Source organism: Gouania willdenowi, chromosome 9, assembly GCF_900634775.1.
Source record: "Gouania willdenowi chromosome 9, fGouWil2.1, whole genome shotgun sequence".
NCBI lineage: Eukaryota > Metazoa > Chordata > Actinopteri > Blenniiformes > Gobiesocidae > Gouania > Gouania willdenowi.
The window spans coordinates 35,870,822-35,886,024 of NC_041052.1; the positions used below are offsets into that span (position 1 = coordinate 35,870,822).

At 37.9% G+C, this 15,203-nt stretch overlaps 1 protein-coding gene across 1 annotated transcript in view; it reads left to right on the plus strand.

Moving 5' to 3' along the window:
• tpcn1 (two pore segment channel 1) overlaps window positions 1-15,203 on the plus strand; it is a 39,098-nt gene that overhangs the window by 17,089 nt on the left and 6,806 nt on the right. The window contains 15 exon segments of the mRNA XM_028458369.1: window positions 1,265-1,299; window positions 1,410-1,468; window positions 1,557-1,596; window positions 1,599-1,658; window positions 2,886-3,002; window positions 3,087-3,211; window positions 5,787-5,849; window positions 5,918-5,982; window positions 6,074-6,118; window positions 7,304-7,372; window positions 7,505-7,525; window positions 7,528-7,557; window positions 9,109-9,181; window positions 9,974-10,081; window positions 12,316-12,477. Coding sequence (XP_028314170.1) covers window positions 1,265-1,299; window positions 1,410-1,468; window positions 1,557-1,596; window positions 1,599-1,658; window positions 2,886-3,002; window positions 3,087-3,211; window positions 5,787-5,849; window positions 5,918-5,982; window positions 6,074-6,118; window positions 7,304-7,372; window positions 7,505-7,525; window positions 7,528-7,557; window positions 9,109-9,181; window positions 9,974-10,081; window positions 12,316-12,477 — 1,072 coding nt within the window.

Below are 15,203 nucleotides of genomic sequence, written 5' to 3' on the forward strand. Positions count from 1 at the left end.
TCTACAGCAGTTTGTTCTCAACCTCGGGTTAGGACCCCATTTGGGGTCGTGAGACACTGGGAGGGGGTCACCAGATGCCTTCAAGAAAACTAAGAAAGAGCCTATTTTTGCCTTATTTGTACCCTTTTTCTGCAACGACACCAAACTTGCCCATATTTTTAACCTATTTTCATCACTTTTTCTTGCATATTTTTGCTCCTTTTAATTTGAATTTTGCTACATTTCTCCCATGTCTGTCACTTTATCAATTTCAATGCCGTCTCTGCACATTTTTCCACTTTCAAGACATTTTTGGCACTTATAAACCCTTTCCAACACTTTTCCCACCTAATGTTGCATATGTTGAGTCCCATTATTTTCACTTTTAAGTTTAACCCCCTTTTCACCATATTTATGTTTATTTTTGCTGATTTACCACATTCACAATTTGTAATGCAGATTATTTGCCAGTTTAAACAAAATTTTCCAACATTTTTAAATTCAATTACCCACATTTGCAACTTTTTCAACCAATTTCTAACCCAATTTCACTACCTTTCCTGCAGTTTATCCATTTTATTTTTGATTAAACAAAGATTTACATCTTTAACATGACTATATACTATGGTGCAAATAATTATAAACTTCCTGGATAACAGTGGATATTATTAATTACATAAATAAATAAATGTGATTATCACAGATTCATAGAACAATGGACCATCATTTTGCTGACTTTTATGGATGGACCCCAAAAATCTCTCCCCTTATAGATAGTCCTGTCTCCACATGACTGTTCTTCAATGTTCATGTCTGTGTTCAACCATCTTCAGCTTTACTAGGGGTCCCCAGTGTCTGGAACCTATCTATTTTGGGGGTTGCGGGCTGAGAAGGTTGAGAACCACTGGTTACGGACTTCACTACCAAAATGCAATGCAAAAAACTTTTCTCAGGAAGTCAAACCAATGTTTGGAGTGAAGATAAAAACACATTTTTGAAAGGATATTTCAACACTTTACATATTTTCATTGGAGCAAATAATCTTGTATTTATTGATCTTGGAGGCCTACACTGTCTTTATTCTGATTAAAAAGAAATAAAAAATGATTTGCTCCAGCAGCTTTATTTTTAGCTTTAGATTTGGAAATCTGCAGATTTCATCAAGCACCGATGACTTCTTAGAAGAACATCCATCTAATTTGTGTAGAAGATCAAAAACGATTACAAGTTCTTGAACAAGATGTTATAAGTTTTCTTCCTTTTTTTTTTTTAACCTCTCCCCCAGGTTTCTGCCTTTTCTCCACGAATTCCTCTGACCCTGTAAGTTTGTCTCTCCGCAACTTTGATTTTATTGATGTAACTCGGAGGGCCTGTGGTGCTTCTGTTCGTGTCTGCACGCTCCAAATGTAACCTCTGTCCTCTATCCTCAGTACTTCAACACCCTGGAGAACAGCCTGGTCAGCCTGTTTGTTCTGCTGACCACAGCAAAGTAAGCACCGCTCACACACACCACACACACACACACACACAGATGTACAGTACATGTGTAACTTCACTCTGTGTCTCTTCTGCTGAAGCTTCCCAGATGTGATGATGCCAGCGTACTCCAAGAACCGCTGTGGTCCTGTGTTTTTTTCATCGTTTACCTCTCCATCGAGCTCTACTTCATCATGAACCTGGTACACAAAGCATCAGTCTGTCCACTTTAAGTTTTCCTGCCAGAGTAAAAGGGAAGTAACAAGACGTGAAGATCAAACTATAATTTGGTATCAGTTATGGCTAGAATAAACACTTCCCATGAGCTATCCTAAGCTAGCTAATTCTTTAACTGAAACATTTGACGGCTGCATTTTCTCTGCATTTTGGTAGCGTAGGTCCTTTGATTGTCCCGAACTCTCACTCACTTTTCATAGTTAATACACTTTTGGACTCCTTCTTACACGTTTACTTAATTTATCTCGATCAAAGATGGGGAACTACTATCACAGCGGGGCACTAAAATATGATTTGTACTGTATTCTGATCCAAGGGTCACATGGACCAATAGCACAGGAAACAACATAGTCTGGTGTTTTCTGGAGTCGTTCTGTATATTTTTATTGTCATTTTTGAATTTCTTGTTGTTATTTGTTTAGTTTGGTATGTTTTACTGTCATTCTGTGTGTTTTTGGTCATTTTGCATTTTTGCATTTTTGCATTGGCCTATTTGGTTTTTTTATTTTTGTGTGTTTAGAAGTCATTTTTGTGGAATTTAATTGTCATTTTGTACTGTTTTTGGTATTTTTGTAGTCATCTGCTATGTTTTTGGAGTCATTTTGTGTATTGTTGTTGCATTTCTGTATATATTTCTCTTATTTTGTGTGTTTTGTTGTAGTGATTTTCTGTGATTTTTGTTTCTTATTTAGGCATTTGTGTGTTCTGGACTCATTTACTATGTTTTTATTTATTTTTTTGTTTTAGGAGAATTTTTTTTGTGTATTTTATTGTCATTTTTCTGTATTTTGTAATTGTCCTTGTCTGTTTTTGGAGACATGTTGTGTAATGTTGTTTGTAATTCTGTATATTTCTCTTATTTTGTGTGTTTTGTGTTGTTTTGTGTGTTTTCTGGTATTTTGTGCAACGTTTGTGTGTTTCTGGAGTCATTTGGACATTTTTTATTTTTGTTTTGCATTTCTTTCTGTTGTGTTTATTTTCATATGTTTTACTGTCATTCTGAGAATTTTTGCGTAATTTGTCTCTCATTTTGTGTGTTTTAGGACTGATTTTTGTGTGGTTTTATTGTCCATTTTGTGTATTTACTTTGGGGGCCGCACAAAATTAGTCCAAGGTACCCATGTCTGATCTATAGTGTGTTCTCTAAAGGTTTCCTACAGTTGTTTCCCTGTGTTTTCTGCGGCCTCTTCCAGCTCCTTGCGGTGGTGTTCGATACGTTTAACGGTGTGGAGAAGATTAAGTTCAAATCTCTTTTGCTGCACAAACGCTCAGCCGTCGACCACGCCTTCCAGCTGCTGGTCAGCCGACAGGTTTGTCTCATCTGTGGCTGCCATGATAAATGATGTGACGCTGACGCAGGCGCTCACACGTTCCCCCTCCTCCTCCCCTCCCAGAGGCCGATGGGTGTGTCACTGAAACAGTTTGATGGTCTGATGCGTTACTACAGACCACGGATGTCTGCACGAGACCGCTTCCTCACGTTTAAAGCTCTCAACACATCGAGGGCTCCAATGCTCAGGTAACCACACGGCGGGGGGATCACTCTGGGATGGGAACTTTTATCCACGAAGGTGCTACAAAGATGCGATTTTCTGATTCATTATCAACATTCCACATACCCTATGTTTGTGTTTTAGTTGTTTGTTGTTATTTATTTGTATGTTTATTTGTATTGTTGTGTCAAACATAGTAAACAGATTTTGACCTTAGGCCAGCGGTTTCCCAACCTCTTTTGGCTTGTGACCCCCATTTTAATATCCTAAAATTCTGGCGACCCTAGGGACATTTCTTTTTGGAGAATACAATTAGTCAGGATAATGTGACATGTAGGGCTGCCAACTTTGGTCTCAGAGCAGAGAGGGAACAAATGAAGACATCTACTATTGACTCAATCCTTTTTCTGCACAAGAACATAGATTATCCTCATATTTGATATGTGGATTATGTAAATAGAACCACTGCCGTCTCTGACGTTGCGGGCACACTGCCACCTTTTATGTGTTTGACGTGCGTTTGTTTCCCCATGCGCTGATCTGATGTTGACATTAACAGTTGTTTATTAATAAATGCAGGCTTACCATTAAAACAAATGTCAGGTTTTAATTGTTGGTTTTAAGTTGGGCACAGATATAAATACCTAATGTCTGTAGGACCTGTAGGTTTCACGTTTGCTTTGTCGGAATTTGGTCAAAGCTTGAATAAGGTTCATATCATAAATGGTCTGTGTTTAAAAAGCAAAGCGGCACCACAAAATTCCAAAACAAAATATCTGTCTCTCTTTTTCTTTATCCTCGTCTTCCTCTGCACCTGCTCATTCATTTTTTTTGTTTTTTTTTTTTGTTTTGGTCGAGTAAATGCTATGTGAGCCATAGTCTTGGTCAACCAACCATTTTCTTGATTGACTACAGCCTGGTGACATGATGCGCCAGCTCAAATATTTTCATACTGCATTTTATAACTAGAATTATGTTTGAGAAAGTCAAAGTATAGAATAGTGTTTGAGATTGTGTGTGGCTGTTTTACTTTGAAAAAATAAATTAAAAAAAAAATAACTAAAAAAAATATATATACTGTAACTTAAATCATTAAAACAAATTTTTTTATTCATTATTAGGCATTTCAGGTGACCTCATTTAAATTCCGCGGGACCCCACATGGGATCATGACCCCAAGGTTGGAAAAACACTGCCTTATGCTGCATTTGATTGCACTCGGAACCCGCAAAGATCTGGGTCATCAGTTTCGACCTCTGAGGTAAATGCGTTTCATTCAGTAAGCTCGGAAAACATGGCTGGCCACAGCAAGCTGATGTTATTTTCATATTTTCGAGCAGGAAAAATGCCTGCTGGGAAATATATATTAGCTCCTTGAGGGTAAGAGAGAGAGAGAGAAACGTCATATACTTTAAGTAAGACTTGAAACGCACCAGCGGGGGGAATCCTGCATGCTTCATTGACAATAGACTGTAGAGCAGGGGTTCTCAACTGGTTTCATTCAGTCATCCAAACTTAGTTTTTCAAAAATAGCTGTTGAAAACATTTTTGTTTAAATAAATTTATATATTTTCCTGTGCAACATGCATTTCACATTCACAGCATGCCTGTCAAAAGAAGCTGTTTGTGACCCATCCAGTACAGGTTTGCGACCTACTTTTGGGTCTCGACCCACCAGTTGAGAATCCCTGCTGTAGCGAGTTCATTGAACTATACGGGTATCATTAATTAGGCAGAGCGGCGTTCAAATGAACAGAGTGTGGATAGAAATACCACTACAGAGTTGTTCTACACTTTTTAGTAACACACGTAACAATTAGACGGTTAAGAGCAAAAATTTGAGGAGAAAGTGACTGTTTACGTCTAACTGTGGGCACCGCCATTTTGCTAAAACCTCATTCCCCACCGACTCGGGGTGCTTGAATCCTGCCCGAGTTACCGACTCAGGGTCCCAGAGCTCAAGGGCCGTTTATTGCACTTTTCCGATTCGTTCTATTGGATTTATCCGGGTTCCGAGTGCAATCGAATGCAGCATTTTGCCGTGGAAGAATTTCATTAAATTTTGGATTGGATCCAGATCAACATACGGATTCTGGATCAGTTTGAAAAATTGATGATGCCTTATGTTCAGCCTCTCTGATCTGGTTCTACAGCACCTTTCTGCTGGTGACTTTGTGCCTTTTAAAGTGTAATGATCATTGTATCACGATCAGGATCACTGACAAATAATCTGAGAAAGAGGAGATTTGGAACATGACAGAGGTTTGCTCTGAGTGCTCTTGTTTATTTTTTTTTATGTGTTTGTTATTTAGTATATATTCCTCACATTTTGTGTTTTTTAGTTGTAGTTTAGTTTGGTTTTTGGAGTCAATTTGTGTATTTTTGATATAATTATTGAAATATTTTTCTCACATTTTTCAGTATTTTTGTACTTTTCCAGGGGACAATTGTGAATAAGAACTGTGTTCTTAATTTATCCTCGCATGGTCAAATAAAAGTTAAACAAAAAATAAAATAAAATTGTGTGTTTTTTTGTACAGTTACTTTGCCCCAGCTGCCAGTTTCTCATGTGTGGTCTAACTGATATTTGCTCTCTCACAGTCTGCAGGACTTTTATAAGTTCTATGAGGTCACTGGTCTGAAGTGGAAGGTAACTAAACCCACGTTTGTGTGCGTGGTTGTTGTTTTTGTCTCATTGTAAAACCTCATGTACAGTGGATGTGTGTTGATAGGCGCGGCCGCAGTGGAGAACATTGGTTCGATGATCTCCCACACACCACTGTTCTAATCTTCAAAGGTTGTTCTCTCTCTTTGTCTCTCTCTCCTGTTGTTCCTGATCCCACTCATGCGTTCCCTCTCACACAGCTCACCTCCCTCTGCTTTAACAGGCATCAACCTGCTGGTGAGTCAAAGGTCCTACCAGTACATCATGTGTAGGTTTTGCTCCATCCCACCATCCACCACATTAGCTCACAGATAACGGGGTCTTTCCGCGTCATTTCAAGACATTTTACCAATTGTTCCGTAATTATTCAATAGGCACACTGTAACATTTTTAGTTTTTATCAGATTAATACTTTTTGAGATATGGCCAATTTAGTGAAACGAGTATTTGTCATTTACATTTTTCAATTACAATTACGTATTCAACTATCCATGTTTAATTACAACTCAGTTACGATTACTGTGACTGAGCTTTTTTTCCAAATACAATTAAAATTGCAATTATTATTTTCCCCCTGAAATTAAATTACAATTACGTTCTCAAATTATGTCTTAAAATACATCTAATTTGTTTCTCATCTCTTGGTTACCTTGTTAGGCTTCCTTATCCATGGAAATATTGGTATTAATATTTTTGGTGTGAATGTCTGAGCCTTTTTTTTTTTGTCAGTATAGCACGAGATTTAAATTTTTATTAAATGGTAAAATGATCCTGAAAACGCCATAAATGTGTTGGGAAGTCACTTTGTTTTTAGAACAAACACAAAAAAAATCACAGTAAGAATAAAACAGTAATTCTATTATTTTATTAAATGGTAAAATGATCCTGAAGAGAACTGACAGGTTGCGGGGGAAAGTAATGTAAACATTTAATAATCATAGAACTGTAACATGGTTCCACAGGTTTTGAGTTTAATTAAACTGTAAGTGAATTTGGTGATTTTTCTAGAAAAAAATTCTATAAAAAACTGTCAATTATCGGAACTCAATTACAATTCAATAACTATTACAACAGCAACAGATTGTTTTCAATACAATTACGTCATAATTGTAATTAATTATCATTTACACAATTACAATTATAAGTGACCCCAACCCTTTTATGGGTTGATTTTCAATCTGAAATTGAAATCTGATATCTTTTTAATTTATTGTATAAGGTTACGCTTTCTTGGGAGTTGTAAACTATTTTTCATTTTATTTTGGACCTCACCTTTGGGTTATTTCACCACTCACAAATATTGAAAATCCTTTGCTTTCCTTCTGTGTCTAATGATCATTTGTTATTAGTTTTTCACACGCTTTTTTGCCAAGTATTCATCCAATCAAAACTAAACAATTTACACTGTGTCTATTGAATAATCATGGAACAGACTGTTTGTTTTGACTTGCAGACGCTGGTTAGTGGCCATCAACGGGCATCAACGGGGTGTGGATTCTTGTAGAGACGTACACGCTCAACAGTAAGACATTATCACGCACGCATGCACGCACACACACACACACACACACACACACCCAACACACACACACACACACACACACACACACACACATTCCTCTTGACAAATATCTCCCTGTTCTCTCTTCTTCAGGTGGCTTTTCCTGGTCCAGACTGGTCCCTGGAGTTACATTGTGTTTCTGACCAGTAGGTGGACCTTTATTGTGAAAAACCAAGAAAAGCTGTAGCCATACCCATGAAACATCCTAACGCTGAATATTATTGAGTTTAACTCAAAGTGTTCACAAATACAGCACGTGCTTCACAACCTAATGCATTTTGTTTGGCAAATAAGAAACAGCATTCAAACAAATCGGGCATGTTTTACACCTACAAAGATTGCAAAAAACCTTTTTACAACAACAAGAAACTGTCATTTGGCACCAATTTTTCATTTTTCAGATCCACACTCAAATGCCTTGTTTTGTACTTGAAGGATTTTCATTGTACTGATTTAATGTTTTGTATTTGCAAATCATATTAAGTTTGTTTGTGAATTTTTGGGGCGAACCAAATTTAGTTTTTCAAAAATATCTGTTGTAAACACACATGTATAATCTTTTTTTAAAACATAGATCTATATATTTTCCTGTGCAACATGCATTTCACAGCATGCCTGTCAAAAGAAAAGTTTCTTTCAAAATAAAAGACAAGTCCAGCATGACAGACATTATTTATTTATTTTTGACCGGCTGTCCTCAACCCACCCAGTACAGGTCCGCGACCCACTTTTGCGTACCGACGCACCAGTTGAGAATCACTGCTCTCATGTTTTATTATGAAAAACCAAGCACATTTGTTGCAGACAGTTTGAGAAACAAATAAAGCTGCTAGCTATAATTTTTCATCAGATAAAGACACAGTGAAGGCCTCATAGATCAATACATCCAGGATCATTTCCTCAAAAAAAAAAAAAGGACTTAAAATTGTCACCCAAAAATTGTTTTAATCTCCACTGTAAATACTCTCTTCTTGATATTGTTGGAAAAGCTTTGTGCATTGCATTGTGGGACGTGAAGTCCCTTAGACGGATGCATAGAAGTGTTTTTACTTCATTCTTACTGTGATTTCTTATATTTCTTCACCAGACAAGTGATTGGCTTGACTCCATTTTTGTTCCAGTTTGTTCCCAGTATTCCCTGTGATATAACCATTCTTTACTAGAAATTCTTTGAAAACGCCATAAATGTGTTTGGAAGTCACTTTGTTTTTAGGACAAACACAAAAAATCACAGTAAGAATAAAACAACACTTCTATGCGTTCATCTATGGGACTCCACATCCCACAATGCAATGCACAAAACATAGCGTGGAGATCAAAACAAATGTTGAACTGGCAATTTCAAACCTTTTATATATTTTTTCTGAGTAAATTATGTTTAAATATGAGGCCTACACTGTCTTTATCTGATAAAAACAAAAACTTCATCTTCATTAAGTAAAAAATAGTTACCATGTCCCATCAAAGACCACTAGAGTCCGCTCTCGGAGCACGATAAGAGAAGAAAAGGAAGTGTGAAGTAAATTCAGTCAGTTGCACACTTTCACCTCATGTACAATCAACAGCACAGAACAGTTTAAGGCCTGTTTGAGTAAATATTGAATAATAAATGTGTGTGTTTAAGGTACTGTGTAACAGTAAGTCTGCATTATAAATAAAGGAAGTAAAAGTAACTCTACTTCCATGTTCTCTTACAGTTTACGGCGTTGAGGTGTTACTGAAAATATCCGGTTTGGGGCCAATGGAATATTTCAGCTCTGGCTGGAATCTGTGAGTTACACACAAGTCAGGATTAATGAACTCAGCATTTAAAAAGCTTCATTAGCTCCTCATCCAGGGTTGGGGTCAATTATAATTGTAATCGCATAATTGATCATTATTAACAGTTATGGTGTAATTATAATTGTAACTGTAATAAAAAAACAGTTGCTGTTGTAATCTTAATTAAATTGTGATTGAGTTTAGATAATTGACTTTATAATTGTAATTGACATGAAAATTCTATAACAATTGTCAATTATGATTTGACGCAAAACTTGGGAACCATGTTACAGATCTATGTACAGTTCTACACATACAGTATGTAGTTAACAATTATTAAAAATTTGTTTCATATCAAGCTTTACCACCTTTTACCATTTAAAAAAAATAAAATAAATCGAGGGGTATATTGACACAAAAAAGGCTCACACGCCCACACCAAAATTATTAAAACCTATATTTTCATTGATTAGGAAACCGGACAAAGTAATCAATAGATAGGAAAGAAATTATATGATAGATATTTGTTTTTAGTGTATTTTACAGCTGATTTAGGACCCTTTATCATAAGCGATGCTAACAGGAAGCTAACACAAGAGAAAGCCTAACTCTTATTCATTTATTTATTTCAGGCTCAGTAATTGTGATTAATTGTAATTGAAGTTTAGTAATTGAGAACGCAATTGTAGTTGACTTTCTAAGGATAAAAAATTATTGTGATTTTAGTTGTAATTGGAAAAAATGCTTGTCACTATAATCAGAATTGAATTGTAATTGTTTCTGCTCTGCTCGTGCTTCCAGGTTCGACTTTTCCGTCACCATCTTTGCCTTCCTGGGTCTGATCGCTCTGGCCTTCAACATGGAGCCTTTCTACTTTGTCGTCATTCTCAGACCTCTTCAGCTGCTCCGGTGAGCTTTACTGTGTGTACTAGTAAACAAACATTCAGTTTTACTAGTAAAGGTTAGAGGCACACTAGTGAACGAGTAGCAACTTACTGCAGTAGTGAAGCTAAATCATCTACTAGGTTATTATTTAGTGTTACAGGTAGTACTAGTCAGGGTTGGGGTCAATTATAATTGTAACCGCACAGTTGATAATTCATTACAATCACGTCATAATTGTAATTAGAATTGGAAAACATCTGCTGCAGATGTAATCGTAATTGGATTGTAATAGAGTTCAGATAATTGTAATTTGTAATTGGCATGGCAATTTTTTAAAAACTGTCAATTACAATTTAAATAAAGGCAAACCTGGGAACCATGTTATAGTTCTACTGCTTACACACATACGTAGTAAAAGTCTGTGTAAAGCAAATTTTCTTCTAAATACATTAAATAGGTCATAACTGTATTCCTTAAAACATGTACAAAGCCATTCAAACATTTATAATGTAATTGTGGAGCTAGGCTTTCACAAAACTGTGTTTCAAATTTCTATGTTCAGGATTTAATGGGCGGGTCAGAAATCATAGCCGCGTTACGTAACATAGCCATCATTAGCATAAACTCGACCCTGCTGCTGAAGCACACCAAACTTCCGCGGCCTCCAGCGAGCGCAATTCACCCCCTAGCCGAAAACAAACCACATATTCAGACTCGGGGGAATAAAACGCGTCACACACTTTTTTTGCACCGCGACTGTGTGTTTCGCCTCTTTTGAATGCAGTTCTGACTCTACTCAGGAGAGATTCACATATTCGGACTCGGGCAGAGCAGACATTTCCGCTGACACCTCGTTTGGCCCGATTCCAGCCCTTTTGGAAAATCAAAGGGAGAAGCACTATTGACGCTGTTCTCTCCCATAGACACAGTAAATGGAGGCGGTACCCTTCCTGCGTGTGGGTGTGGTTCCAGCGCCTCTAACTGACACGCCCCCAGCGCTTCAGAGCAGAGAGAAGTGCTCATTTTTTCAACATTTTGAGAACCTCATTTTTAGCGATATTTTGTTATTTTTCCAATTTGGCTCAGTGGTCAATGACACATGTTGCTGTGGTGTGAAAAACTCATGACACACATTTATTTCTGCTTTACACGGACTTTAACAATTAATAAAATAGATTTCATATTTCTTTTCCCATCGTCAGTTCTCTTGAGGATCATTTTACCATTTCATTTTTTTTTTTTTAAATCCACGGGTATACTTACAGAATAAAGGCTGCCACGCCCACACCAGAAATGTTAATACCAATATTTTCATTGATTAGGATGCCTAACTAGGTAACCAAGGATGAAAAACAAATTACATGATAGATAATATTTTTTTGTGTGTATTTTACAGCTGATTTGGTCAACGCTCAGTAATTGATTAATTTGATTTAAACTTGATAAATTAATTGTAAATAACTTTCAGGGGAAAATTAATAATTGTAATTTTAATTGTAATTTCAAAAAGTGCCGGTCACTGTAATTGTATTTGAGTTGTAATTGAACATGGATAATTTAAGACAGAATTGTAATTAAAAAATGTAATTGACCCCAAACCTGGTATTAATGAAGTTTTTACCAGTAACATTCTAGTTCTAGTAGAAACACAAAATTGTCTATTAGTAGAGGATTTAACTTTACTAATAAGGTCTTCTCATGCAATAGTGCTAGTAAAACAAAATTCTAGTTTACTTGTACTACTAGTACATACAAAATTTAAGTAGTACTACTAGTAAACAGTTTTTAGTTTACTAGTAGTACTAGTAAAGCCAATAGATGCACGAGTAGTAATTACAGCAAGTATTTTTTTCCTTCTTTTTGAATGAAATGTTAAGGTTTAATTTATTCAGACATCTTTTTTCAGGAAGTTTGCTTTGATCTTGACAGTTGAAACATGTCAGGAGATCAAAGTAAATTTCCTCTGAAAAAAAGATGTCAGGGTTAGTTCTGTGCGTACTATGAAATTGAATCCTGGTGGCCCCACTGCTTGTAGGCCTAATGCAAATGAAGTCAGGAGGAATTATAACTGCACTATTTGCTTCTTTACAACTAGTGAAGTCTACTCGTGCACTAGTAAACCAGAATTGAGAACATGTGCTCCAAATGTGAGAACTAGTAGAGCTGGACTATGAGATTACATCAAAGCACAAACAGCTTTCCATACCTTTTAATGTCAGAGTGCAGATTCATTTACACGCTCTCTGTGCCTGTTGCAGGTTATTCAAGATAAAGCAGAGGTATCGTAACGTGTTGGACACCATGTTTGAGCTCCTCCCCAGGATGGCCAGCCTGGGACTCACCCTCATCATTTTCTACTACTCCTTTGCCATTGTGGGAATGGAGTTTTTTGCTGATGTGGTTTACCCAAACTGCTGCAAGTAAGTAGGAGTGAGTGAATTTGAGAATCTCCACCCCGTGATATATGAATTTGATACGGCTGAACAAAACAAACTTAAAATGTGCTACATCAGTGTACATTAAAATTGTTTAATTATTTTCTTTGTTTACCATTTTTTTTTTTTTAAATCTTTTTTTTTATCATTAAGTTTTTTTATATAAATTCCTATGACTTCTGGTTAAATATGGCCCTGTTAGAGCCCAAAATGTAAAAAGACATGAATTGTTATAAAAATAAATTGTAATAAAATATAAATTGTAATAACTGGTCAATAATGTAATAAGATGCTGAACCCAAAATGTAAACACTTTTTTCATTATTACATTATGGAGCAGGAAAAATTGTTTAATAATTGTATTACATCATAGAGTGAGTCAATGATTTATGGATTAAAGGTTTTATTCAACGTAGAGGGTAGTAAGATAAGATCTAAGCTTTATTCGTCCCACAAATGGAAATTTGCAGATAAATAAAATAAAACACAGATATGTGTGTGTGTGTGTGTGCGCTTGCGTGTTAAGGCTAGGTTAATGCCATTGCTAGGCTAATGCTCTTTTGTTGCTGTTGCTAGGCTTATGCAAAGTCTAGGTTAATGCTAATGTTAGGCTAATGCTATCGCTAGGCTATATGTATATGAAAAACTGGACAGCACCAGGCCCTGACATGATACACGCCTACTGGCTAAAGAAACTCACGGCACCCCATGAGCGCTTGGCAGCACAAATGAACCAGCTGCTGAGAGATGGGAATAACCCTGAATGGCTAAACAAAGGGCGCACAATCCTGATCCTCAAGGATCCCTCAAAGGGTACAGTCCCATCCAACTATCGACCCATGACCTGCCTCTTCACAACATGGAAGCTTATGTCTGACATTATAGCGGCTAAGATAAGCGGGCACATGGATCAATACATGAGCACAGCTCAGAAGGGAATCGGTAAAAATACCAGAGGTGCCAAGCACCAGCTCCTGGTTGACAGAACAGTCGCTAGAGACTACAGAACCCGAAACACTAACCTGAGCACTGCCTGGATTGATTACAAGAAAGCCTACAACTCAATGCTACATACTTGGATCATTGAATGCTTGAAGCTATACAACATAAACAGAAGTCAAAGAGCCTTCATTGCAAACTCGATGAGGCTGTGGAAAACCACCTTCTAGGCCAATGGCAAGCCACTTGCACAAGTCTCCATCAAATGTGGCATATACCAAGGAGACGCCCTGTCCCCACTGCTGTTCTGCATAGGTCTGAACCCCCTCAGCCAAATAATCAACAAGACTGGCTATGGATACCAACTCAGGAACGGGGCCACCATCAGCCACCTCCTCTACATGGATGACATCAAGCTGTACGCTAAGAATGAGCGAGACATAGACTCACTGATCGATACCACCCAGATCTACAGCACAGACAATGGGATGTCATTCGGACTAGAGAAGTGTGGTCAGATGGTGACTAAGAGAGGGAAGGTGGTCCACACAGAAGGGGTCTCATTCCCAGAAGGAACAATAGCAGACATTGAGGACAGTTACAAGTACCTCGGAATCCCACAAGCAAATGGCAACCTCGAAGAGGTGACAAGGAAAGCGGCTACGACCAAATACCTCCAACGAGTAAGGCATGTCTTAAGAAGCCAGCTCAATGGCAAGAACAAGTCCCGGGCAATAAACAGCTACGCCCTGCCAGTAATCAGATACCCTGCAGGAATAATAAGCTGGCCAAAGGATGAGATACAGACCACAGATGTTAAAACACGAAAGCTCCTAACCATGCACAGAGGGTTCCACCCCAAATCCAGCACCCTGAGACTGTACGCTAGCCGTAAGGAAGGAGGCCGAGGACTAGTGAGTGTGAGAGCCACTATCCAGGATGAAACATCCAAGATTCATAAGTACATCAAGTACAAGGCTCCAACAGATGACGTGCTCAGTGAATGTCTCAGACAATGGGGAACAGAAGATGAGGTGTTGGAGGTTCCGTCATGGGAGGACAAACCCCTACATGGGATGTACCACCGAAACATTACTGAAGTGGCGGATATCAGGAAATCGTACCAATGACTAGACAGAGCTGGACTGAAGGACAGCACAGAGGCACTCATCATGGCTGCACAGGAGCAGGCCTTGAGCACCAGAGCAATAGAGGCCCAGATCTACCACACCAGACAAGACCCCAGGTGCAGACTGTGCAAAGAGGCTCCCGAGACAATCCAGCACATAACTTCAGGGTGTAAGATGCTGGCAGGGAAAGCTTACATTGAGCGCCATAACCAAGTGGCTGGAATAGTGTACAGAACCATCTGTGCAGAGTATGGGCTGGAAACCCCAAGGTCAAAGTGGGAAACACCTCCAAAGGTGGTAGAGAATGACCGAGCTAAGATCCTGTGGGACTTCCAGATACAGATGGACAGAATGGTAATGGCGAACCAACCGGACATTGTGGTGGTGGACAAAGAGCAGAGGAAAGCCGTTGTGGTTGTCATAGCAATACCGAGTGACTGCAACATCAGGAAAAAGGAACATGAGAAACTAGAGAAATACCAGGGGCTCAGAGAAGAGCTGGAGAAGGCCTGGAGGGTGAAGGCATTAGTGGTGCCCATTTTTTTTTTTTTTTTTTTGTAAATGCACAGTTTTTTCACGTTTTGGGCTCATAATCTTGCTACAATATTGACCAGTTGCAACATCTGGGCCTTTATTACATTT